At 48.1% G+C, this 27,459-nt stretch overlaps 1 protein-coding gene across 1 annotated transcript in view; it reads right to left on the bottom strand.

Annotated features, from left to right (window-relative positions):
- LOC137504649 (L-gulonolactone oxidase-like) overlaps positions 1-27,459 on the bottom strand; it is a 238,772-nt gene that overhangs the window by 176,313 nt on the left and 35,000 nt on the right. Inside the window, exon 4 of the mRNA XM_068233231.1 lies at positions 447-541. Coding sequence (XP_068089332.1) covers positions 447-541 — 95 coding nt within the window. The remainder of the gene's footprint in view (positions 1-446; positions 542-27,459) is intronic.

Below are 27,459 nucleotides of genomic sequence, written 5' to 3'. Positions count from 1 at the left end.
ATAGCGAAAATGTGAATTGCGTAGCGAACGTGGATACTCCATGTGCCAAAATGTAACTTCTTAGCTGAATTATAAAAGTCGGGATTTGTGGCCGAAACTGCAAATTTCCGCGCCCGCAAATACGCGAGAGTGGTCACCACCGTGTGCCCAAATTTCTGTTGTTTCCTGCTAATCATGGGATTTCTAATAGGCGCCTATGGCAGTGCATTTTTTTTCCATAAGGGCTACTGCGCCCTTTTTGACTGATTCAAGTAAGACACGGTCAGGTATTTTTAAGAGAGTCAATGCTGATCTGCTAGAATGTCATATACGCAACGCAACCATCTCTGAGAACTGATCCTCGTTTAATTATCAGAAGGACAATGGATAACGCAGCGTACCAGCGGGAGCCCTGCTTAACATGCAGATTAGCACAGTGGGAGGTGACAGCGTGCTCTTGTACTTACTTTGACAAGGCCAGTCCATACTTTGTCAGCACCTCGTTGAGTTCTGATAGCAGAATCCCAGCTTCCACTGTCACCTGCTTCTTCTCCTTGTCAACCTAGAAGGATAACCACAAGTCATAAGATCACACTGTTTGAAAGTCATATAAGGATTAATTGCTTCTTTTTTTTTGGGGGGGGGGGGGGGGGGACTTGAAACTGAATATCTTTGATGTCTACTGTGCAGAATTAGGTGAACAAACCTAAAGGGAACCTAAACTGAGAGGGATATGGATGTTTCCTTTTAAACATTACCGTTTGCCTGGCACTCCTGCTGATCTTTGGCTGCAGTAGTGGCTGCAGGGCCGCCTTCCGGGCATCACAGGGGGGACTGCCAGGGGTGAGTCTGGGGTGCCTGGCGCCTGGGGTGCAAGATTTTCTCTGGCGCCTATGGGAGTGGCTAAATTAACCGTGCCCAGCCACATAACCACACCCATGTCCTGCCTAATCACACCCACACCTTCCACCTGTTTACGCATGCATGTGATACCCCATTCCTACCCCTTTTCCATGGGCTTGCTCCTGGCTGGCTTTGGCTTCCTGCGAGTCTGCTAGTCTCTGGACTGACTCAGGCTGAGAGGCTCTGCGAGTGCGTACGCAGTCACACACTGCGTATTTATGGCTGCCTGCGGCCACCCTACTCTCGCTCGCTGTCGTCGGCTCCTCCCCCACCAAGCCCAAGCGTGAGGTGGGCTGCCTGTATCTTTCCCGTTGCACCGCGCAGCCTGCCAGTGTTGCCAACCTTTCATATTATTTTTTACTGACAAATACCTAAAAATTTACTGACAAAAGATTTTTACTGGCAAAATTTCCCCACTAAATGCACATAAGAGACAGCGTTTCACCAGTAAATGCACATAATAAGAGACAGCTTTTCCCCACTAAATGCACATAATAAGAGACAGCTTTTCACCAGTAAATGCACATAATAAGAGACAGCTTTTCACCAGTAAATGCACATAGTAAGAGACAGCTTTTCACCAGTAAATGCACATAATAAAAGACAGCTTTTCACCAGTAAATGCACATAACAAGAGACCGCTTTTCACCAGTAAATGCACATAATAAGAGACAGCTTTTCACCAGTAAATGCACATAACAAGAGACCGCTTTTCACCAGTAAATGCACATAATAAGAGACAGCTTTTCACCAGTAAATGCACATAACAAGAGACCGCTTTTCACCAGTAAATGCACATAATAAGAGACAGCTTTTCACCAGTAAATGCACATAACAAGAGACCGCTTTTCACCAGTAAAGGCACATAACAAGAGACCACTTTTCACCAGCAAATGCACATAATAAGAGACAGCTTTTCACTAGCAAATGCACATAATAAGAGACAGCTTTTCACCAGCAAATGCACATAATAAGAGACAGCTTTTCACCAGTAAATGCACATAATAAGAGACAGCTTTTCACCAGTAAATGCACATAGTAAGAGACAGCTTTTCACCAGTAAATGCACATAATAAAAGACAGCTTTTCACCAGTAAATGCACATAACAAGAGACCGCTTTTCACCAGTAAATGCACATAATAAGAGACAGCTTTTCACCAGTAAATGCACATAACAAGAGACCGCTTTTCACCAGTAAATGCACATAATAAGAGACAGCTTTTCACCAGTAAATGCACATAACAAGAGACCGCTTTTCACCAGTAAATGCACATAATAAGAGACAGCTTTTCACCAGTAAATGCACATAACAAGAGACCGCTTTTCACCAGTAAAGGCACATAACAAGAGACCACTTTTCACCAGCAAATGCACATAATAAGAGACAGCTTTTCACTAGCAAATGCACATAATAAGAGACAGCTTTTCACCAGCAAATGCACATAATAAGAGACAGCTTTTCACCAGCAAATGCACATAATGACAAACAGCCAGTGTCCCCAGTATATGTAGCCAGGGATATATGTGCCCAGTATATGTAGCCAGAGGTATATGTCCCCCAGTATATGTAGCCAGGGATATATGTGCCCAGTATATGTACCCAGTATATGTAGGCAGGGGTATATGTCCCAGTATATGTAGCCAGGGGGTATACGTCCCAGTATATGTAGCCAGGGATATTTGTGCTAGTATATGTAGCCAGAGGTATATGTCCCCAGTATATGTAGCCAGGGATATATGTGCCCAGTATATGTACCCAGTATATGTAGGCAGGGGTATATGTCCCAGTATATGTGGCCAGGGGGTATATGTCCCAGTATATGTAGCCAGGGGGTATACGTCCCAGTATATGTAACCTGGGGGTATATGTCCCCAGTATATGTAGCCAGGGGGTATATATTCCCCAGTATATGTAGCCAGAGGTATATGTCCCCAGTATATGTAGCCAGAGGTATATGTCCCCAGTATATGTAGCCAGAGGTATATGTGCCCAGTATATGTAGGCAGGGGTATATGTCCCAGTATATGTAGGCAGGGGGTATATGTCCCAGTATATGTAGCCAGGGGGTATATGTCCCAGTATATGTTGCCAGGGGGTATATGTCCCAGTATATGTAGCCAGGGGGTATATGTCCCAGTATATGTAGCCAGGGGGTATATGTCCCAGTATATTTAGGCAGGGGGTATATGTCCCAGTATATGTAGCCAGGGGTTATATGTCGCAGTATATGTAGCCAGGGGGTATATGTGTCCAGTATATGTAGCCAGGGGGTATATGCCCCAGTATATGTAGCCAGGTATAGGGACCCCATTTAGGTAGTGAGTTACAGGAGCCCCGCCCGCCCGCTCCCTCACTCCCTCTCTCTAGCCGCCCCGCTCCCCCCTCACCTGCAGCATCAGTCAGAGCTCAGGATCAGCGGGCGACCCGACCAGAGCGGGCGCCGGACGCACCCGCTCTATATACGGAAGTGATGTCACTTCCGCATATCAGTGCGGCGTGCTAGGTCCTAGCGCCTGCACTATTGGTCGCTGCCTGATCGAGGTCTGACGCTGCTCCAGCGGCTAGAGGGAGGGAGGGAGCGGCGGCCAGAGGGGGTGAGCAGCGCCTTTCAGGGACAGGCGCCTGGGTGCAATGCACCCGCAGCACCGCCTAGGCCCGGCCCTGGGGACTGCTGTATGGGGCCTGAGTGAATCTGGGGCCCGGTGAACAGTGCTATACATGGGCCCCAGCTGCAGTCTGTGCCTGTCCTTCTGGCTGCCAATTAAATGGAACCTTAACTGAGAGGGATATGAATGTTTCCTTTTAACCGATACCAGTTGCCTGGCAGTCCTGCTGATCTCTTTGGCTACAGTAGTGGTTGAATCACTGACCTGAAACACGCATGCAGCTAATCCAGGGAAGTGAGGGGAGCCGGTAGGTTTGCCCAGTATGGGGCCCAAACATGTCTGATGGTGGCCCTGAGTGGCTGAATCACACACCTGAAACAAGCATGCAGCTAATCCAGTCTGACTTCAGTCAGAGCACCTGATCTGCATGCTTGCTGAGGGGCTGTGGCTAAAAGTATTAAAAAAACAAGATCAGCAGGAGAGTCAGGCAACTGGTATTATTTTCAAAGGACAAATTCATATCCTTCACAGTTTAGGTTCCCTTTAAAGGACACATGAGGTGAGAGTGATTTTGTGCCTGCTATATTTATTTCCTTTTAAACAATACCAGTTGCCTGGCAGCCCGTGTATCTGTTTGGCTGCAGTAGAGTCTGAATCACACCAAGAACAAGCATTCAGCTAGTCTTGTCAGATCTGACAATAATGACAGAAACACCTGATCTGCTGCATGCTTGTTCAGGGGCTATGGCTAGGATCATCAGGATAACCAGGCAACTGGTGTTGCTTAAAAGGAAATAAATATGGCAGCCTCCATATCCCTCTCACTTCAGTTGTCCCTGTTACCTGTTCTCCTCTGTCTCCCTCTGTTATCTTCTAAAGGACCCCCAAAGCTATTTCCGGGTCAGCCAGGTAGGTGAGCGAAGTCTGGCAATGCGCATCCTGGATTGCGCGGCCGTGAGCACTCTGCGCATGCGCACCACATAGTTGTGACATCGTGACCATGAGAAGAGCAATCCTGGCCATAGGAGCGCGAGGAGAACGGGGGATCAGCGGGCATGAGGAGTGCTTCTTACACAAACCTATCCCCTTCCCACCCCATTTAAAATTTACCAGTCCTAAGGTATCCTTTAAAGCGGATCCGAGATGCAAAACTAGCTACAACAAGTAACTTGTCTATATATCTTATCTAAAGTTTAGACAGTTTACACAGCAAATCTAGCTGCAAACAGCTTCAACAGTTTATGATGATTTATTCCTGTGATACAATGAGGGCAGCCATGTTCTGTTTGTCACATTACACATAGGCAAGCTGATTTGCATCTCCAGCCCTCAGCCTGTCCCATCTCCTCCTCCCCTCTGCCTCTGAAATCTCTGGCTAGTAACCTCCTCCTCCTGCCCAGACTGAGCTCCCATAAGCCCTTGCTACTAAGGTTCAGGGTGCCAAGGCACTCTGGAGGAGCTGTGGGTGTGGCTTGTTTAGTTTATAGGGAATTAGAGTATTAAAACAAAACAAAAAAAGTATTTGGCTTGAGGAATTCCCTATAAACTATATGAAAGGAACACAATTATGCAATTAGTAAAAGTTTATCTTGGATCCACTTTAAGGAATGCTAATACAAAAACAAAACAGGCTCAGGCATGTATACCAGCTATATACAGCAGAACGATTAAGGGACCGTTTCCACTACAGCGAATCTGCATGTGTTTCCTGCATGCAGATTCGCATAACCAATACAAGTGGATGGGACTGTGCGAATTTTTTCCGCGGCGATTCCCACTGCACAAGTGGAAACAGGCCCCAACAATTGTTTTCATAATGAATTAATTAGTGTGTTAAATTATATCTTGTTTTATATATTTGACAACAGTTGTGCTTTAAGTACAGTAAATGCATCACCTTTGCAATCTACTCCTTCTCATTACAGGATGATCTGTACAGTACGGCAAACGTCCGTCCCTGTCCCCCGCCTTACGCCTGTCTGCTGCCTCATCAGTAATCTCTCTATCCACTTTGGGAAGAAAACTTTCTTTTACAACTTCTGGAAATACTTTGCACAGTTCATAAGCTCGGGCTTTAAAGCCCATTAACTCCCATAATACTTTCATCCAGTAGAAGTTGTAAAACTTTTGAGGGTGGCAGGTTTGCTGCAGTGTCGGCAGATTGAACTAAAGTGTGTTGATGAGAGCATCCCTTTGGGCTCATGTACTTAGGTGCTGATGAGCTGTGGGTCACAGAAACACACAGAAAAGTGCAGAGTAAAGAATAGACATAGCCCACAGGGTGCTACAGCCAGTAGGCAGTATTCAGCTGTTAGCCGGCATTATTTGGCCAGCAGACAACACATGTTCAGAAGTACGCTGGAGGGAGGGGGTAGAGCTGAAGTCCAATAACCTATACTGGGGGGCAGCTACCTAATCTCACCTATACTGGGGGCAGCTACCTATCTAACCTATACTGGGGGGGGGGGGGGAGGGCAGCTATATAATCTAACCTATACTGGGGGGCAGCTACCTATCTAACCTATACTGGGGGGGGGGGGGGGGCAGCTATATAATCTAACCTATACTGGGGGGCAGCTATATAATCTAACCTATACTGGGGGGCAGCTACCTAATCTAACCTATAATGGGGGCAGCTATATAATCTAACCTATACTGGGGGGCAGCTACCTATCTAACCTATACTGGGGGCAGCTACCTATCTAACCTATACTGGGGGGCACCTACCTAATCTAACCTATACTGGGGGCAGCTATATAATCTAACCTATACTGGGGCGCAGCTACCTATCTAACCTATACTTGGGGCAGCTACCTATCTAACCTATACTGGAGGCACCTACCTAATCTAACCTATACTGGGGGGCAGCTATATAATCTAACCTATACTGGGGGACAGCTACCTATCTAACCTATACTGGGGGCAGCTACCTATCTAACCTATACTGGGGGGCAGCTACCTAATCTAACCTATACAGAGGGGGCAGCTACTTACCTAACCTATACTGGGGGGCACCTACCTAATCTAGCCTATACTGGGGGGCAGCTACCTATCTAACTTATACTGGAGGACACCTACCTAATCTAACCTATACTGGGGGGCAGCTACCTATCTAACCTATACTGGGGGAATCTACCTATCTAACCTATACTGGGGACATCTACCTATCTAACCTATACTAGGGGAAGCTACCTATCTAACCTATACTGGGGGGCACCTACCTAATCTAACCTATACTGGTGGGCAGATACCTATCTAACCTATACAGGGGGGCAACTACCTATCTGTCCTATACTGGGGGGGCAGCTACCTATCTAACATATACTGGGGGAAGCTACCTATCTAACCTATACTGGGGGCACCTACCTATCTAACCTATACTGGGGGCACCTACTTATCTAACCTGTATTGGGGGGCACCTACCTACCTAGCTAGCTTATACTGGTGGCAACTATAGTGGCTACCTATATTGGAGGCACCTACCTAACTAACCTATACTGGGGACACCTACCTATCTAACCTATGCTGGGGGCAACTATTCTGGCTACCTATATTAGAGGCACCCACCTAGCTAACCTGTACAGGGGGCACCTACCTATCTAACTTATACCGGGGGCACCTGCCTATCTAACCTATACTGGGGGCAACTATACTGGCTAACTTATACTGGGGGCAACTATACTGGGGCACCTTTGCCTGGCCACCTATACTGGGGGACCTTTACTGAGTGCAAATAGACCTGGCTAACCTTGACTGCGGGCACCTGGCTCCGTGTGGGGTAGGGGGGTGAAGCAATTTTTACACCCTCGCCCTGGGTGCATTTTAGCAATTTAGCCTAGAAACTGCCCTGCACAAATGCAGGTAAAATCGCTCCAAAAAGCGATTGCACTTTAGCGAAGATCGTATCGCGATAGTGGAAATTTTTTTTTGCGATTCCTTTGTTAACTATTTTAGCCCACAGGTATTTTTCACCTTATGGATGAGCAGAATTTTCCCATTTCAGCGCTCCTCCCTTAAGCGCTTTGAGTCCTATGGGAGAAAAGCGCTATAGAAATGTTATTGTATTGTATTGTATTTCATTCCCCAATAACTATCACAAAGAAATGATCTATACCTTGTTTTTTCCGCCACCAATTAGGCTTTCTTTGAGTGGTACATTATGTTAAGAATTATTTTATTCTAACTGCATTTTAATGGGAACAATTAAGAAAAAAATGGAAAAAATCATTATTTCGCAGTTTTCGGTCATTATAGTTTTAAAATACCACGTGTTACCGTAATTAAAATCCACACATTTTATTTGCCCATTTGTCCCGGTTATTGTAGCGTTAATATTATATCCCTGGTAAAATGTATGGTGACAATATTTTATTTGGAAATAAAGGTAAATTTTTTCAGTTTTACATTCATCGCTAATTTTTAGCCCATAAATTTATAATAATATGCCCTCTTGACATACATATTATTGTTTTTTTAATCCCTGAAGTCAGGTGCGTGTAATGTTACTATTTGGCTACAAGATGTCCCCGCTAAGCAAATCCTATGTAGAATACAAGTACGCTACATAGGAAACAATGTGTTGCTACATTGTAACTAGGGAAGTGACACAGGCTTCAATGGTAGCTTGATTCACGGTGGCCTGCGGGGAGATTAATGAATGGGAACTTTGATCCCATTCATAAATCTAACGATTAGCGGCAGAAATCGTCGGTGGACGGAATCGCGTTGGCTCTAATTTTTTAGCGCGTCCCTGTGGCTGTAGCAGCTGCTGCTGCGGACGTGAGGCTCACGTCCCAGCAGCAGAAATGGTTAAAGAGACTCTACAAAAAAATAATGCCACTGGGTACTCATCTTGGGAGGGGGAAGCCTTTGGATCCTGTTGAGGCTACCCCCATCCTTCTCCGTCCCATGGTGGTCTCGCTCTGGCCCTCCGAATGCACAGCTGCGAATTTGTCAGGCTGTGCAATATTTACCTGTTGTGGCTCCACCAGGGCGCTGTTGTGGCTCTCGTCTCGAAAATAGGCGGAAATAGCAGATTCCAGTCGGGTCCACTCTACTGTGCAGGCGCAGGAGACTTGCGCCTGCGCAGTAGAGCAGACCCGACGGGAATCTGCTTTGTCCAAGCCGAGAGCCGCTACTGCGTCTGCACTGGAGCCGGGAAGGTAAATATTTACATTGCCGCTGTTCGGAGCAGCATTGCAAGACCACCGTGGGACGGAGGACGAGGGAAGCCTTGATAGGATCCAGAGGCTTGCCACTCCTGAGGTGAGTACCCCCCAGGAGCATTTTTTTTCTCTCTTTAACTGCTTTGCGACCGGCTCACGCCAAAGGGCGTGGCCACGGTGGCAGCCCCAGGACCGCCTAATGCCAATTGGCGTCAAGTCCTGGGGCTGCAGTTTCCCAGGGAACGGCCGTGTGCATGCACGATCGTTCCCTGCCACTTCATGGAACGGATCGCGGCTAGCAGGCTGCTTGTAAACGAAAGGGGAAAGAAATCCCCTATGTTTACATGTGTACAGCGCTGCAGTCTCCAGCGCTGCAGTCTCCAGCAGCGCTGTACAAGATCGGCGATCTGATGCCTATGAGAGGCGGAGAGCAGGACGGATCGCCGTCCTGCTCAATTCTTTAGGTGGAGGGGAGGAGGGAAGGAGAAGGACAGCGGCAGCGGCAATGAGAGCCTCTAAGAGGCTGTAGAGAAAAAATAATAAAAGTGACCTCGGCGATCGGACCCCTCCGGCAGCATGTCCCCTTAGGGACAAAAATAGGAGGTGAGTCCGATCGCCATACTCCTTAGCTGGGCTGTGCAGGAGGCTGAAAAGCCTGCACAGCCCAGTATAGAAAAAAAGTGCCTGGTCTTTAGGGGGGTTTAACACTATAGTCATCAAGTGGTTAAAGTAGCATCCCTAGCCATTTAAAGACCAATAGCGTTTTGTGTTTTTAAGCAAATCAATTTTAGTGGAAAAGGGCCCTGAAAATGGAGAATCAGACGATTAGAAATGCCCACTGAGATGACTGGTTCTCTTTACCAGACTGCCATAAGATTGGCTAATGTGATCTCTTTTGAAGTTGCCTTTCTCTTTCCCAGCAAGCTGCAGACATTTGTGTTAATCACAGTACTTTACCTCCATCGGGCTGTTTAGAACATTTGCAGCCACTTTGGTCGGGAAGGCTCGTCTCTGGCTGATAGCGCCGGAGTAATTCCAGCTCGCAGGCAGGAAGTGAATATTTTGTAGGCTTTTCATGCCGCTCTACAACAAGCGTTACATCTGTCCAATTACAGGCCCCCGACGCTCCATCTCCCGCACCCTCTGCGTTTTACAACCGCTGTGCCAAGATAATGGCAGCGGCTGCCAGTCTGCCGTAATAGTCTGCACCTGCGTCAAGTGCTCTCCTGATCACAAGAAATAGCAGGTCATAAAAAAAGAATTACTCCGAGAAATAACATAACAGGAGCTCCTTCCCTGACAGCGGCGCTCCTTCGGCACACACGTGGCAACAGGATTTTATTTTATTCTTAAAGAGGAATTGTCAGCCACAAAATTTCATTTACCCACTGCTCTGTGTTCATTATGCAGCCTCACCCTGCATTGCAAGCACTCTAAACTATTCAAAAATGTTTATGCTGTAATAAATCTTATCTGTCAGCCTGCCTCTATTTGGTACATTGCCAGTGAGAAGGAAGCGTGTCATCACCCCTCCCACATTGCTTCTCACTGAATGGCTGAGAGCAGTTTAGTGTGAAGCTGAAATCTGCTCTTCCTGTGCTCTTATGTGTTTACAAAGCAATAGTTATGACAGAGGTTCTAGGAGGAAAAAAAAGAGTAAGTGAGGAAATGACATCAGTATTGGCTTCAGTCAGAGGGAATACAAAATGGAAACTGCCAAGAACAGTTTTGTCTTTATTTACAATATAAAATTAACTGAAATCAAAACATAGTCGGTACAGTACATCCGTTATACAGTATAAGTAGAGCAAGTAGTTATCTACTTATAAATGTGTTTTTTTGACATGGTATGTGTATTGATCCGCGCTGCTGTCTGCATAGGCAGACAGCTGTTTGACCATTGTTTAGGCCTGAGTGCTGCAGGTCTCTGTAAAAGAGACCTGTCTTCACTCTGTAAGTTTCAGAGTTGCTCTGCTGGTGAGGAATTTGCATACACTTGTCAAGCAAATTGCTTAGCTGCTTCCTTTGATGGCTTGCAGTGTAAATACCTTTTGCTCCCAGAATTCCCTGCTGGTCATGATTGTTTGTTCCTGCTACTTGCCTGGAGTCTCAGCCCTCTGCTCATTGTTGGCTATTATTGCTAGCTTAGAGTAGATACCCTTTGGGAGTGCTTCTTGCATTCCTGTTTAGTGCAGTCAGGATTGTGTATATTTGTACTGCCTATTCTGTCGTGTCTTGTTCTTGCGATTGCGCTGTCGCCAGCGGTTGGTGGTAACGAATCGTTCTGTCTTTCCTTTGCGATTGTCTTGTCACCAGCGGCGGTCGACAGGAAATTGTTCTGTCGGTTGGGATTGCATTCGCCCTAGCGGTAGTGGCGGTGGTTCCTTCTGTACTTTGTCTGGGAGTGTAGGCTAAAAATGCAGTTGCTACTGGTTACTCCTTCTTGTCCGTCTTGTCTGGAACGAACGCTTGCTGTAGGTTCGGTGAGGTAACCGTTTAGCAAGCGTTCACGTTCTCTATTCATTTTTCGGGTTACATTGGTTAGTTAGGGTTGGCGCGTTTTGTCTCTGTTGCGCTTTTCGTGCGGAGACCGCGCCATTAGCGTGTTTTGTCGCTGTTGCACTTTTCGTGCGGCGACCGCGCTTAGCGAGTGCATTTGTTATTTTCCATGGCGTTCTGATCATTGTTGTTTGCTGTGTCTTTCTCGCTACACTTATGCTCTGTCTCTACTCGGTCTTGTGTCACTGTTGGCAATCGCCACTCTTGCGATTGCGTTCCCACTTGGTTTCCACTGTTGTATGTTCACCGTCGCCGGGTGGCGACTAGATTGGTGGACACACATACATTCTGTCTCTGTGCTCATTTTCTTTCACTGGGGGCTATCTTGCCCTGTATTGCTTCCCTTCGTACAATTCCTATCTGTCATCTGTGGCAGTGCAGAGGCTTTGTTCCTCTGCACTCCACAGCTCCATCTGCAGGTGGGAATTCCCCTCTACAGGTGCATAGCACCAAAGCTGGGTTCTGTCGTTTTATACGCTTGTGGAGGACTTCCGCAGTGTCAGCACACATCTTGTGCGCTGACCACGGAGATAATTCCACAATCGTTACAGTATGGCTGAAAAGTGCCATAAATACAGTAGATACTTACCACAGCAGAGGTAAGCCATCCTCCTCACCTCCACCGATCCAACACTGGGTCGTTCTGAACCTCTTTGGGCTTGTTGAAGAGTGTTCATGGCCGCGCTTCTGTTCATGAGCAAGCGTCACTGTACTGTGCAGGACACGTTGCACCTGTACAGTAGCACAGAGCTACTTGTGCTCGAAAAAAAAAAAGCCAAAGCCGAGTGACTCTGTGCTACTGTGTACGCTCTAGGTGTACTGCACCTGCGCAGGGTGTTGGCACTCATTCAAGGACGGGGGTGTGGGTGCAAACAACATCTCCCACAATGCACTTTGATATCATGACCTGCAAAATAACCAACCGCCAATAGGGTGCAGTGTTTCTACTACAGCGTTGCACAGATGGCCTCTCACTAAAAGACAACAAATATCATCGATCAATCCAAAAATGTCCAAGAATAGAAAAGTTGGCGTTGAAGGAAGACAAATTAATCAAAGATTGAAAAGTGAGTAAATATCTTATTGAACAATTTGGCATGCAACTTAAGGTGCCCATACATTACTCGATTTTCCTGCTCGATCGACCATTCGATCATTTTATGGGATTGAGGGAGAATGTATTATGTTGCATTGTGCTTGATCAATGAAAATTGGCTGATATTTGGTCAATTCAACCAATTTATTTGATGGGACAGGATGGAAAATATTGGCCTATCGTAAAGGAACCGGCTACTGTTCATATGATTTCGACAGACACGATTGGTGAAGGAGAATCGCATAGGCTCTGGGCCATTGATCATTGACTTTCGATCAATCACAAGTCATTGTAAATATTGATCGGAGCTTCTTGTAAATATCTTTCAGCACCAATAATCATAACTCGTCTCTATCAGTTGGAAGTTCCCACAGCTGTTCAGCAGATACCCAGGCCTTCACACCATTGGAGCATTTAGGAATTTATTTGCATCAATCAGCGATACAAGGTGTGCATTCAGTAGTCATCTTGGTTACAGGAAATCCGGAAGTAGGAATATAATAGCATATCATAAAGCAGCAGCAAGCAAAGTGAAAGAAACTAGCATAATAAGCCATAACAAGCGGTAACCCCCTCTATAGGATTACAGATACATCTTATATACAGTAAAAGTCTTCAGTTTAACAAGTATTTATTAGTCACATCCCACTGTAGGTGGGCTGTGGGTGCTTTATAGGTCTTAACTACATTACGAGCTTTTTATTGGCTTCTACGTTTGACGAACCATCTACAGAGCATGCCAGTCAACCCAAGACTATGTTTTGGGTTTCTGTGAACTGAACCTTGCTACTTCATGGAAAATGTTGTTCCTCTGCAGGCAGGGCAAGTTCTGGAATGCGTTCTGCCAGCTTGTGGACTTAACAACTTGTAGCTGAAATCTGACCTTACTTCTAACAAGCTGTGAGGATCCGCTCGGCTGCCTGCGCAGGCAGGCAGCCTTTTAGACCACTGTTCAGGTCTACATTCTGCAGGTCTCTGGAAGAGAGACCTTTTGTCAGTTTTGCAGCTTGCTGCTGAGGAGTTTGCATACGTTTGTCATGCAGATTGCCTAGCCACATCCTTTGTAGGCTTGCTCTATAAATACTATGTGATATCACAGACCTGGGCTGGTCATAAGGGTTAGTTCCTGTGAAACACTCCTGGAGTGTCAGCCTTGCTCATTGTGTAAATATTAGCTTAGAGTAATTCCTGGGACTGCACTAGGCAGGTTGCCTAGTGCAGTTAGGATTGCATATCTGTTTTTTTTGTCTGTTGCGATTGTCCTGTCCCAGCGGTAGTCAACAGGAAGTCATTCTGATCTTTGTTCTTGGAGTATAGCTGGAGCAGCGGTTGCTACCAGCTATCTCATTCGATCTGTCTTGCCTGGATCGCACTCGCCTTGCGCTAGTGCTGTGGATCCGTCTGATCTCCATCTCTCTTTCTAAACTTGGATCGCACTCGCCTTGCGGCTTGCGCTAGTGCTGTGGATCCTTCTGGTCTGCTACTCTCTTGCTGTACTTGGATCGCACTCGCCTTGCGCTAGTGCTGTGGATCCTTCTGTTCTGTCTTCCTGGATCGCACTAGCCTCTTGCGCTAGTGCTGTGGATCCTATCTCTCACTTATTCCTGTTTTCGTGTATCTGTCTTGTCTGCTACGAACGCTTGCTGGAGGCTCGGTGAGGTAACCGTTAAGCAAGCGCTCACATCCTCTGTTTCATGTTTGTCTGTCGGTGGTTAGTTAGGCGTGCTTGTCTCTGTTGTGCTTATCACGCGGAGACCGCACATAAACGCGTGCACTGTTGCGAATGAGTGCGGTGTTCGCGTTTAATTAGCGTTTGTTGTTTTCCTTGTCTCCTTATTGTATTATTTGCTGTGCCTTTGCTACTCTCGTGCTCTGCCTTGCTGTAGCCTTGTGTCACCTCTGGCAATCGCCTCTCTCGCGATTGCGTTCCTACTTCATATCTGCTGTTGTGTATGCACCGTCGCGGGTTGGCGACTAGTTTGGTGCACACACATACAATCTGTCCCTGTGCTCATTTTCTTCCGCAATTGCTTCTCTTGCGATTGCGTTCTCACTTGGTTTCTTCTGTTGTGTGTCCACCGTCGCAGGTTGGCGGCTAGATTGGTGGACATACATACATTCCTCATCTGTGCTTATTCGGTCTTCGGTCCATCTCTGGCGATTGCCTTCTCACTTTGTCTTCATGGTTGTGTGTTCATCGTCGCAGGGTGGCGACTAGTTTGGTGGAAACACATACCCTCTGTCGCTTTGATCTCTCTCTTTCAGGGCTATCTTGCCCTGCGTTTCTTCCCTTCGTGCAATTCCTGTCTTGCGTTTGTGGCAGAGCAGAGGAACGGTTCCTCTGCACTCCACAGCTCCACCTGCCGACAGGAATTTCCCTCTACAGTAGAGATGTCGCGAACCTCCGATTTTCGGTTCGCGAACCGGGTTCGTGAACTTCCGCGGAAGGTTCGGTTCGCGGAAATGTTCGCGAACCGCAATAGACTTCAATGGGGAGGCGAACTTTGAAAAATAGAAAAAATTATGCTGGCCACAAAAGTGATGGAAAAGATGTTTCAAGGGGTCTAACACCTGGAGGGGGGCATGGCAGAGTGGGATACATGCCAAAAGTCCCGGGGAAAAATCTGGATGTGACGCAAAGCAGCGTTTTAAGGGCAGAAATCACATTGAATGCTAAATTGCAGGCCTAACGTGCTTTAAAACATCTTGCATGTGTATACATCAATCAGGGAGTGTAATTAGAGTACTGCTTCACACTGACACACCAAACTCACTGTGTAACGCACCGCAAACAGCTGTTTGTGTAGTGACGGCCATGTTGGACTAATGCGCAACATGGCGAGATTGCTCTCCTTCACTCAGTGATGTCAGGTAATGTGTGACTTCCTTCTCAACTTTCCATGGCATTGTTAAAAAGCTTACGTTTTGTTTTTAAATTACATTTTCTACTTGCTGTGTACTTGTTCTGTACCGCTACAATGAGAATCCTGTGGAGGCGGGCAAGTCTGCCATTGTGACCCCGGGTAATGGCCGGGGAATGAGGGGTTTGAATCCGGTGTGGAGCCTGAGCAACAGGTACCACTCCACATCCAAGGAGGGCAGCGGGCAGGCATGCACGCCCGCCCGCCCCGAGGTAGTGACCAAAAATAACAATACAGGAGGAGGACTTTCGAGGCCCTGCTGTGTATTTGAAATTAATGTACTTTAAATCCTTTAACGAGAACCAGTTATGGCGGGCAAAGATGACACCACATTCCTTTCACGAGAATCATATGGAGGCGGGCAAGTCTGCCATTTGTGACCCCGGGTAATGGCCGGGGAATGAGGGATGGAATCCGGTGTGGAGCCTGAGAAACGGCTACCACTACACATCCAAGGAGGGCAGCAGGCAGGCGAGGTAGTGACCAAAAATAACAATACAGGAGGCGGACTTTTGAGGCTCTGCTGTGTATTTGAAATGAATTAACTTTAAATCCTTTAACGGGAATCCGTTATGGAGGGCAAGTCTGCCATTGTCACTGCGGGGAATGAAGGTTGGATTCCGGCCCGAAGTGGGAGCCTGCTGAGACCCATGCTGTAGCTGCCCTGACCGCGCTTTGCAGACCAGGCATCTGTGGTCAGATGGACCCTTGAGCCAGCAGAAGACAAACCAAGTCGAAAGCAGTTGCCAAGAATGTTTTACGGAGGGCAAGTTTTTTTGCTCTTTTTTTAAATTTTTTGAAAATGATAGATGGTTGTATTTTTAAATTGTTTGAAAGTTTAGATGGTTATATTTTTAAATTGTTTGAAAGTTTAGATGGTTGTATTTTTAAATTGTTTGAAAGTTTAGATGGTTGTATTTTTAAATTGTTTAAAAGTGTATCCATTCTTCCTCCCCCAGCCACGTACAATACCATGGGAACGTGGAGCAGCAGAAGCCCCCTGTGACGGCTGCCGCGGTTGTTCTCCGCGGCTTGTCTTTTGAGGGGTGCTGCTTTTCCTCAGGTGTTCTTGCCATAGCTGTTTGTGCCTTCTCTCCAGGTGCCTTCGTAAGGCACTTGTCCCTACGTGAGAATTGGCCTTTCCACGGCTCAATTTTTGCTGGCAGAGACAACAGATGGCTTTGCTCCGATCTGAGACACACACGTGAAAAAATTTCCAAACCGCTGAACCCCCCTGGGGTGATGGCGCTAGGGTGGCATCAGCAGCTGACGTTGAAGGGCATGTTGGCTGGCTGGCCATAGCTGGTGATACATGGCGCCGGACACTGCCCCCAGCTGTTTGAGGACGAGCTCCCTCTGCTTCTATCATGGAGTCGTCTCCTCCTACTCCTCTCTGACTCCTCCTCTGAACTGTCCCTCTGGTCATCTCCTCTACCGGGAACATATGTGGTATCCGTATAATCGTCATCATAATCCTCCTGGCCAGCTGCGCTTTCCTCAGACACCTCCTCAAGTGCACCAACTTCAGGTGGTCCACCATCATCCCCATCCACACACGTTACGTCCATACTATCGCCACCTAACTCAGACGTATGAGGTGCTGTACCTGCGCCTTCTTGTTGTTGTTGCAGTAGTGGCTGGGAATCAGTGATTTCACCACCACCACCAAATAACTCCTGGGAAGTGTCAAATGCAGCGGATGTGGTGCTTGTTGTAGCGCTGGTGGCTGCGGGAGATGAGGTGTTCTGTGTTAAATACTCAATCACCTCCTCACGATTTTGGGAAGTGATGGAACGTGCCTTCTTCTGAGCACTGTATTTTGGGGCAGGTCGGCACGAGATCACAGCAACACCACCTCGCACAGCCACAGACCTGCCGGTGCCTGGTGGCCTTCCTCTGGGTCTGCCTCTACCTCTTCCTCTACCTGGTTTGTCCATTTTGTCCATCTCGGGGGTATGCTAGCTATATGCAGTGAGGTGGGTTCTCACTCAACACAACAGGTAGTTAGATGCAGTGAGGTGGCCAGGTGGGTTCTCACTCAACACAACAGGTAGTTAGATGCAGTGAGCTGGGTTCACTCAACACAACGCTAGGTATATGCAGTGATGAGGTGGGTTAAGTAAACACAACAGGTACTGGGTAGTTAGATGCAGTGAGCTGGGTTCACTGAACAGTAAAGGTACTTAAGATGCAGTGAGGTGGGTTCTCACTCAACACAACAGGTAGTTAGATGCAGTGCCAGTGAGGTGGCCAGGTGGGTTCTCACTCAACACAACAGGTAGTTAGATGCAGTGAGCTGGGTTCACTCAACACAACGCTAGGTATATGCAGTGATGAGGTGGGTTAAGTAAACACAACAGGTACTGGGTAGTTAGATGCAGTGAGCTGGGTTCACTGAACAGTAAAGGTACTTAAGATGCAGTGAGGTGGGTTCTCACTCAACACAACAGGTAGTTAGATGCAGTGAGGTGGCCAGGTGGGTTCTCACTCAACACAACAGGTAGTTAGATGCAGTGAGCTGGGTTCACTCAACACAACGCTAGGTATATGCAGTGATGAGGTGGGTTAAGTAAACACAACAGGTACTGGGTAGTTAGATGCAGTGAGCTGGGTTCACTGAACAGTAAAGGTACTTAAGATGCAGTGAGGTGGGTTCTCACTCAACACAACAGGTAGTTAGATGCAGTGCCAGTGAGGTGGCCAGGTGGGTTCTCACTCAACACAACAGGTAGTTAGATGCAGTGAGCTGGGTTCACTCAACACAACGCTAGGTATATGCAGTGATGAGGTGGGTTAAGTAAACACAACAGGTACTGGGTAGTTAGATGCAGTGAGCTGGGTTCACTGAACAGTAAAGGTACTTAAGATGCAGTGAGGTGGGTTCTCACTCAACACAACAGGTAGTTAGATGCAGTGAGGTGGCCAGGTGGGTTCTCACTCAACACAACAGGTAGTTAGATGCAGTGAGCTGGGTTCACTCAACACAACGCTAGGTATATGCAGTGATGAGGTGGGTTAAGTAAACACAACAGGTACTGGGTAGTTAGATGCAGTGAGCTGGGTTCACTGAACAGTAAAGGTACTTAAGATGCAGTGAGGTGGGTTCTCACTCAACACAACAGGTAGTTAGATGCAGTGCCAGTGAGGTGGCCAGGTGGGTTCTCACTCAACACAACAGGTAGTTAGATGCAGTGAGCTGGGTTCACTCAACACAACGCTAGGTATATGCAGTGATGAGGTGGGTTAAGTAAACACAACAGGTACCGGGTAGTTAGATGCAAGAGCTGGGTTCACTGAACAGTAAAGGTACTTAAGATGCAGTGAGGTGGGTTCTCAATCAACACAACAGGTAGTTAGATGCAGTGAGGTGGCCAGGTGGGTTCTCACTCAACACAACAGGTAGTTAGATGCAGTGAGCTGGGTTCACTCAACACAACGCTAGGTATATGTAGTGATGAGGTGGGTTAAGTAAACACAACAGGTACTGGGTAGTTAGATGCAGTGAGCTGGGTTCACTGAACAGTAAAGGTACTTAAGATGCAGTGAGGTGGGTTCTCACTCAACACAACAGGTAGTTAGATGCAGTAAGGTGGCCAGGTGGGTTCTCACTCAACACAACAGGTAGTTAGATGCAGTGAGCTGGGTTCACTCAACACAGCGCTAGGTATATGCAGTGATGAGGTGGGTTAAGTAAACACAACAGGTACTGGGTAGTTAGATGCAGTGAGCTGGGTTCACTGAACAGTAAAGGTACTTAAGATGCAGTGAGGTGGGTTCTCACTCAACACAACAGATAGTTAGATGCAGTGAGGTGGCCAGGTGGGTTCACACTCAACACAACAGGTAGTTAGTAGTGTTGGGCGAACATCTAGATGTTCGGGTTCGGGCCGAACAGGCCGAACATGGCCGCGATGTTCGGGTGTTCGACCCGAACTCCGAACATAATGGAAGTCAATGGGGACCCGAACTTTTGTGGTTTGTAAAGCCTCCTTGCATGCTACATACCCCAAATTTACAGGGTATGTGCACCTTGGGAGTGGGTACAAGAGGAAAAAAAAATTAGCAAAAAGAGCTTATAGTTTTTGAGAAAATCGATTTTAAAGTTTCAAAGGGAAAACTGTCTTTTAAATGCGGGAAATGTCTGTTTTCTTTGCACAGGTAACATGTTTTTTGTCGGCATGCAGTCATAAATGTAATACATATAAGAGGTTCCAGGAAAAGGGACCGGTAACGCTAACCCAGCAGCAGCACACGTGATGGAACAGGAGGAGGGTGGCGCAGGAGGAGAAGAAGGCCACGCTTTGTGAGACACAACAACCCCGGCCTTGCATGAGGGCAAGAAGCGTGCGGATAGCAGGCTTTGTACCGCCATGCAGTCATAAATGTAATAAAGATAAGTGGTTCAATAAACAGGGACCACGCGGCAACGCTAACCCAGCAGCAGCAGACGTGATGGAACAGGAGCAGGCGCAGGAGGAGAAGGCCACGCTTTGTGAGACACAACAACCCAGGCCTTGCATGAGGGCAAGAAGCGTGCGGATAGCATGCTTTGTACCGCCATGCAGTCATAAATGTAATAAAGATAAGTGGTTCAATAAACAGGGACCACGCGGCAACGCTAACCCAGCAGCAGCAGACGTGATGGAACAGGAGGAGGCGCAGGAGGAGAAGGCCACGCTTTGTGAGACACAACAACCCCGGCCTTGCATGAGGGCAAGAAGCGTGCGGATAGCATGCTTTGTACCGCCATGCAGTCATAAATGTAATAAAGATAAGTGGTTCAATAAACAGGGACCACGCGGCAACGCTAACCCAGCAGCAGCAGACGTGATGGAACAGGAGCAGGCGCAGGAGGAGAAGGCCACGCTTTGTGAGACACAACAACCCAGGCCTTGCATGAGGGCAAGAAGCGTGCGGATAGCATGCTTTGTACCGCCATGCAGTCATAAATGTAATAAAGATAAGTGGTTCAATAAACAGGGACCACGCGGCAACGCTAACCCAGCAGCAGCAAACGTGATGGAACAGGAGGAGGCGCAGGAGGAGAAGGCCACGCTTTGTGAGACACAACAACCCAGGCCTTGCATGAGGGCAAGAAGCGTGCGGATAGCATGCTTTGTACCGCCATGCAGTCATAAATGTAATAAAGATAAGTGGTTCAATAAACAGGGACCACGCGGCAACGCTAACCCAGCAGCAGCAGACGTGATGGAACAGGAGCAGGCGCAGGAGGAGAAGGCCACGCTTTGTGAGACACAACAACCCAGGCCTTGCATGTGGACAAAAAGCGTGCGGATATAGCAGCAATGCTTTTTGCCGCCATGCAGTCATAAATGTAATACAGATGAGAGGTTCAATAAACAGGGCCCGGAAACGCAACACCATCCCAGATGTTCATTGGTCATGTTACTTGGTTGGGGTCCTGGAGTGTTGCGTAGTCATTTCCAATCCAGGATTGATTCATTTTAATTTGAGTCAGACGGTCTGCATTTTCTGTAGAGAGGCGGATACGCCGATCTGTGACGATGCCTCCGGCAGCACTGAAACAGCGTTCCGACATAACGCTGGCTGCCGGGCAAGCCAGCACCTCTATTGCGTACATTGCCAGTTCGTGCCAGGTGTCTAGCTTCGATACCCAATAGTTGAAGGGTGCAGATGGATGGTTCGACACAGCTACGCCATCTGACATGTAGTCCTTGACCATCTTCTCCATGCGATCGGTGTTGGAGGTGGATCTGCACGCTTGCTGTTCAGTGGGCTGCGGCTGCATGGGTGTCAGAAAATTTTCCCACTCCAAGGACACTGCCGATACCATTCCCTTTTGGGTACTAGCTGCGGCTTGCGTTGTTTGCTGCCCTCCTGGTCGTCCTGGGTTTGCGGAAGTCAGTCTGTCTGCGTACAACTGGCTAGAGGAGGGGGAGGATGTCAATCTCCTCTCTAAAGTCTCCACAAGGGCCTGCTGGTATTCTTCCATTTTGACCTGTCTGACTCTTTCTTCAAGCAGTTTTGGAACATTGTGTTTGTACCGTGGATCCAGAAGGGTATAAACCCAGTAATTGGTGTTGTCCAGAATGCGCACAATGCGTGGGTCACGTTCAATGCAGTCTAGCATGAATTGAGCCATGTGTGCCAGAGTCCTACCAGAATCCTCATCATCCTCTTGTGAGCGTTGTGATAGTTGTTGTGATGCATCATAGTCGTCACCTTCCTCCTGGTCTGCTTCTGCTGACCATTCGCGTTGAATTGTGGAAGTCCAACGTGCACCGCTCTGGCCCTCGTCAGTGGTGGCATGAAATTCCTGCTCCAACTCCAGCTGTTCCTCCTCCTCTTCTTCGTCATAGCTGCTGGGGCCAGCGTTCCCTGAGGCGGATGGCCTGATGTTGGTACCATCACGCTGATCGTTTTCTCCTTCAGATTCCCCCAGTTGCATCATGACAGCTGTTTCCTTGATTTTTAACATCGACCTCTTCAGTAAACACAGCAGTGGTATGGTAATGCTGACTGAAGAGTTGTCACTGCTCACAAGCAACGTGGATTGCTCAAAATTTTGGAGGACTTGGCAGAGGTCCAACATGTTGGCCCAATCGGATCCACAGAAGCTTGGCAGCTGGCCGGATGCGCCTCGGTACTGCGCCGTCATGTACTGGACCACTGCACTCTTCTGCTCGCAAAAGCGGGCTAGCATGTGCAGCGTAGAATTCCAGCGCGTAGGGACATCACACAGCAAGCGATGGTGGGGGAGATTGAAGCGCTCCTGCATCTTGGCGAGTGCCCCCGAAGCAGTACTGGAATTTCTACAATGTTTGGACACTCGACGCACCTTCAACAGCAGATCGGGCACGCCTGGGTATGTCCTCAGGAACCGCTGAACTACTAGGTTCATCACGTGCGCCAGGCAAGGGATGTGTGTCAGCTTAGCCAACCTTAAAGCGCGAATGAGATTACTCCCATTATCACACACAACCATGCCCGGTTTCAGGTCCAGCGGTGCCAGCCACAAATCCGTCTGTTCCTTTATTCCCCTCCAAATTTCCTCCCCTGTGTGCTGCTTATCCCCAAGGCAGATTAGCTTCAGCAACGCTTGCTGACGCATGCCAACAGCTGTGCTGCACTGCTTCCACGATCCTACTGCTGCTGGGTTAGCGTTTCCGGATGAGGTACAGCTTTGAGATGCGTTGGAGGAGAAGGAGTCAGAGAGGTAGGTGCTGCTGTTATCCAGTGGGAGGGACGGCGGTGCAGCTGTTTGTGGCGTGGGCAACACCCGTGCCGTAGCAGGTGAGGAATCGCTGCCAGGCTCCACAAGGTTCACCCAGTGCGCGGTAAGGGAGATGTATCGACCCTGGCCGAACGCACTCGTCCAGGTGTCAGTGGTGAGGTGAACCTTGCAGGCAACGGCATTCTTCAAGCTTCGGGTTATTTTGCTGACCACGTGCTCATGCAACTCAGGCACTGCAGAGCGTGCAAAGTGGTAGCGGCTGGGAACCACGTAACGTGGGATGGCCACTGACATCATGCCCTTGAAGCTGTTTGTCTCCACCAATCGATATGGCAGCATTTCGCAGGCCAGAAGCTTGGCTATGCTGGCTGTTACTGCCACGGCCCGGGGGTCATTTGCTGGCAATTTCCTCTTGCGCTCAAACATCTCCGACACAGACAACTGAACCGTAGCGCTGCACACGGAAGGGCTGTTGGTTGTTGTGTTTGATGAACACTGGGAGACCTCAAGAGCACTACTCCGGAAAGTGACAGTGTCAGCGTCGTCTGATGTTTGTGAATGTTGTGAACCACGCAATGGCTGGGCTACTGCTGCTGCTGAGGCGGGTCTGGTGGTGAGTCTGGTGAACCCAAGGGAGGCAGTGTTGTTTCTGGTACCCTGTCCTGACGCGTTTGCCCAAAGAGTGGGATGTTTGGATAGCATGTGACGGCTCATGCTGGTGGTGGAGAGGTTGTTAATATTTTTCCCCCTGCTCAGGCGGGTCTTGCACACCTTGCAAATCGCCATGGTAACATCCTCAGTGCAGTCTTCAAAGAAAGCCCAGACTTTGGAGCACCTGCCTCCTTGCTGGCGATTTCTGTTTGCTCCTCTTTTGCCTCTCACTTGAACTTCCACGCTTGTGGTGCCTGAAATTGCGCGCCGCCTACCTTGTGGCACAAGGCGAACTCGTGCAGCAGTGTGTTCTTCAACAGACTCATCTGTGCTGCTGCTACGACGGCGATGTTCTCGTTCACAAACAAAATCTGGGTCTCTGTCCACATTGTCCATACCCTCCTCTTCCATCTCCTCAAACTCGTCATATGTCATTGTGGGCCACCGCCGTGGAGTAGAGCTCCCCACAACAACCTCTGCGCAGCACACTCCAACGTCGTCTTCCAGATCTTGTCGGCCGACCTCCTGCAATTGCAACCCCTCCTGCCCAAATTGCTCTGGGATTTGGGTTTCCGAGTCCTCTTCGGACTCGCCTTGTATTTCAGTGCGCGGTGCATTTCCCACAGTTAACGGTTGTGAATCCAGGCACAACATTTCTGGCTGTTCCTCCATTGACCTTTGAAAGGTGGAAGTTTGTTGGGCTGGGAATAGCTCCTGCGAATACCCCATTGTGTCCTGAGGTAATTCATCGGACTGGTTATCTGGCAGTTGTGTGCGTGGTGTCGCTGCCGGTTGTGTCAGCTTTGTGCCCACTGGCTCCTTGTAACTGGCTGAGGACTCGGACCTCGTGCGTGATGTGCTGGTGCTGCTTAACCCACTGCTGGACGCTTGAGAGGTCATCCAAGTAATTATCTGGTCCTGTTCTTTTGGATTTGTGAGGGTTGTTGTCCTGGACAACATGGGCGGTATTGAGTGGGTTTTCTTGGGTGCTCCCCTGTGGCCTGTACGTGAACCGTCAGGGGAAACACCTCTTCCCTTGCCCCTCCCTCTTTCACCGGATTTCTTCCTCATTTCACTTATCCTTACAGTACACGCTGACTGGCAGCAGTACAGTGGCAGTACAGAAATGCTATACAGTACCACTATTCCCAGCAGCGACACAGAGCACAATGCTATACAGTGACGGGTGAGCGGTGTACCACTATTCCCAGCAGCGACACAGAGCACAATGCTATACAGTGACGGGTGAGCGGTGTACCACTATTCCCAGCAGCGACACAGAGCACAATGCTATACAGTGGCGAACGAGCGGTGTACCACTATTCCCAGCAGACACAGAACAGTACACAGAATGCTATATAGTGTGGCTGAACGAGCGGTGTACCACTATTCCCAGCAGACACAGAACAGTACACAGAATGCTATATAGTGTGGCTGAACGAGCGGTGTACTACTGTTCCCAGCAGACACAGAACAGTACACAGAATGCTATATAGTGTGGCTGAACGAGCGGTGTACTACTGTTCCCAGCAGACACAGAACAGTACACAGAATGCTATATAGTGTGGCTGAACGAGCGGTGTACTACTGTTCCCAGCAGACACAGAACAGTACACAGAATGCTATATAGTGTGGCTGAACGAGCGGTGTACCACTGTTCCCAGCAGACACAGAACAGTACACAGAATGCTATATAGTGTGGCTGAACGAGCGGTGTACCACTGTTCCCAGCAGACACAGAACAGTACACAGAATGCTATATAGTGTGGCTGAACGAGCGGTGTACCACTATTCCCAGCAGACACAGAACAGTACACAGAATGCTATATAGTGTGGCTGAACGAGCGGTGTACTACTGTTCCCAGCAGACACAGAACAGTACACAGAATGCTATATAGTGTGGCTGAACGAGCAGTGTACTACTGTTCCCAGCAGACACAGAACAGTACACAGAATGCTATATAGTGTGGCTGAACGAGCGGTGTACCACTATTCCCAGCAGACACAGAACAGTACACAGAATGCTATATAGTGTGGCTGAACGAGCGGTGTACTACTGTTCCCAGCAGACACAGAACAGTACACAGAATGCTATATAGTGTGGCTGAACGAGCGGTGTACTACTGTTCCCAGCAGACACAGAACAGTACACAGAATGCTATATAGTGTGGCTGAACGAGCGGTGTACTACTGTTCCCAGCAGACACAGAACAGTACACAGAATGCTATATAGTGTGGCTGAACGAGCGGTGTACTACTGTTCCCAGCAGACACAGAACAGTACACAGAATGCTATATAGTGTGGCTGAACGAGCGGTGTACCACTATTCCCAGCAGACACAGAACAGTACACAGAATGCTATATAGTGTGGCTGAACGAGCGGTGTACTACTGTTCCCAGCAGACACAGAACAGTACACAGAATGCTATATAGTGTGGCTGAACGAGCGGTGTACTACTGTTCCCAGCAGACACAGAACAGTACACAGAATGCTATATAGTGTGGCTGAACGAGCGGTGTACTACTGTTCCCAGCAGACACAGAACAGTACACAGAATGCTATATAGTGTGGCTGAACGAGCGGTGTACCACTGTTCCCAGCAGACACAGAACAGTACACAGAATGCTATATAGTGTGGCTGAACGAGCGGTGTACCACTGTTCCCAGCAGACACAGAACAGTACACAGAATGCTATATAGTGTGGCTGAACGAGCGGTGTACTACTGTTCCCAGCAGTGACACACAATGACTGGGGGGGACCCTGGCTAGCGTGGCTGGAGCGCGAACTACCCTGCCTGCCTACCCAAAGCTAAACCCACAGACAAATGGCGGAGATATGACGTGGTTCGGGTATTTATTTACCCGAACCACGTGACAGTTCGGCCAATCAGAGCGCGTTCGGGTCCGAACCACGTGACCCGTTCGGCCAATCACAGCGCTAGCCGAACGTTCGGGGAACGTTCGGCCATGCGCTCTTAGTTCGGCCATATGGCCGAACGGTTTGGCCGAGCACCGTCAGGTGTTCGGCCGAACTCGAACATCACCCGAACAGGGTGATGTTCTGCAGAACCCGAACAGTGGCGAACACTGTTCGCCCAACACTAGTAGTTAGATGCAGTGAGCTGGGTTCACTCAACACAACGCTAGGTATATGCAGTGATGAGGTGGGTTAAGTAAACACAACAGGTACTGGGTAGTTAGATGCAGTGAGCTGGGTTTACTCAACACAAAGCTAGGTATATGCAGTGATGAGGTGGGTTAAGTAAACACAACAGGTACTGGGGTATATGCAGTACTGGGTAGTACAATGTGCAGCTCCCTTTTGCTCACCTTTTGCTGGGTTCCCTCAAATTACACGTTTGTGGAGGATTTCTGCAGTGTCAGCGCACATCTTGTGCGCTGATCACGGAGAGAATTCCACAATCGTTACAGTATGACCAGCCAAACCGAAATTCCCAGTGTACAGGGAGTTTCCGATTTGTACGATTTGGTCGAGTATGGGTCCTGTGTCTTTAAGAGCTTTAAAAGGCTAAACTCAGAGACTAAAGCGGAATTTCTCTCTGAATGTGTGAGGTTTTGCCTGAATCCCACCTTTCAGATTACTGATCCGTCTACGTCGGCTCTTCAGTTTGCCTATGTGCTCTTAAAAGGCGATTTGTTCACCTGGGCATATGATGTGTTGAAAGACAATTCTTGGAATGATAATCTGTATCAATTTCTTACATTGATCTTCTCTCACTGGTTTAAGCTGCCTTGCTTATCACCTGCTCTGTTTGGGTCTATAGCTGTTAATGAGTCAGCTGATCTATCCCTTCCAGGCAAAACCATTCAGTATGATAATCAGTTCAATGTTTCTCTTGCCACTTCAGGTTCTAAACAGCAGACTTGCAAAGTTGCTAAAAAGGGAAAAACTAAAAATCGCAAGCATCTGAATAAAACACTCCCTATTGATGTTTATAATGATGTTGCTCAGTCTCCGGGTTTTTTACCCCAATCCAAAGCTTTTGTGGATCCTTTAATAGGCAGAATTATTTTCTATATTAAAGGAGTAAGAAAGTCTATGCATGTACCTGACCCCAACCCGTATGAAAGCTACTTAGATACAGGGTTATTTGAGCCCCCATTTGCTTCCTGGGACATTGGAGCCTTGATGGAGGAATTTGATTTTGATTGGAAAGGCTTTTGCGATTTTTACATCGCAAAAAGCGAAGATGTCTTGAATTATTGTCTCGATTCTATGTACCTTTTGATTGATTCCGATGAATGTGACGAGGGTGATGTGGATCTGATGATTTATGTATGGCAGACGATTTTGGATGAGTTGCACACACACCAATCAATTGATTCCAATAAAGAGA

This window comes from Hyperolius riggenbachi, chromosome 4 (assembly GCF_040937935.1).
Source record: "Hyperolius riggenbachi isolate aHypRig1 chromosome 4, aHypRig1.pri, whole genome shotgun sequence".
Classification (NCBI taxonomy): domain Eukaryota; kingdom Metazoa; phylum Chordata; class Amphibia; order Anura; family Hyperoliidae; genus Hyperolius; species Hyperolius riggenbachi.
This window is presented reverse-complemented; position numbering and strand designations above follow the sequence as displayed.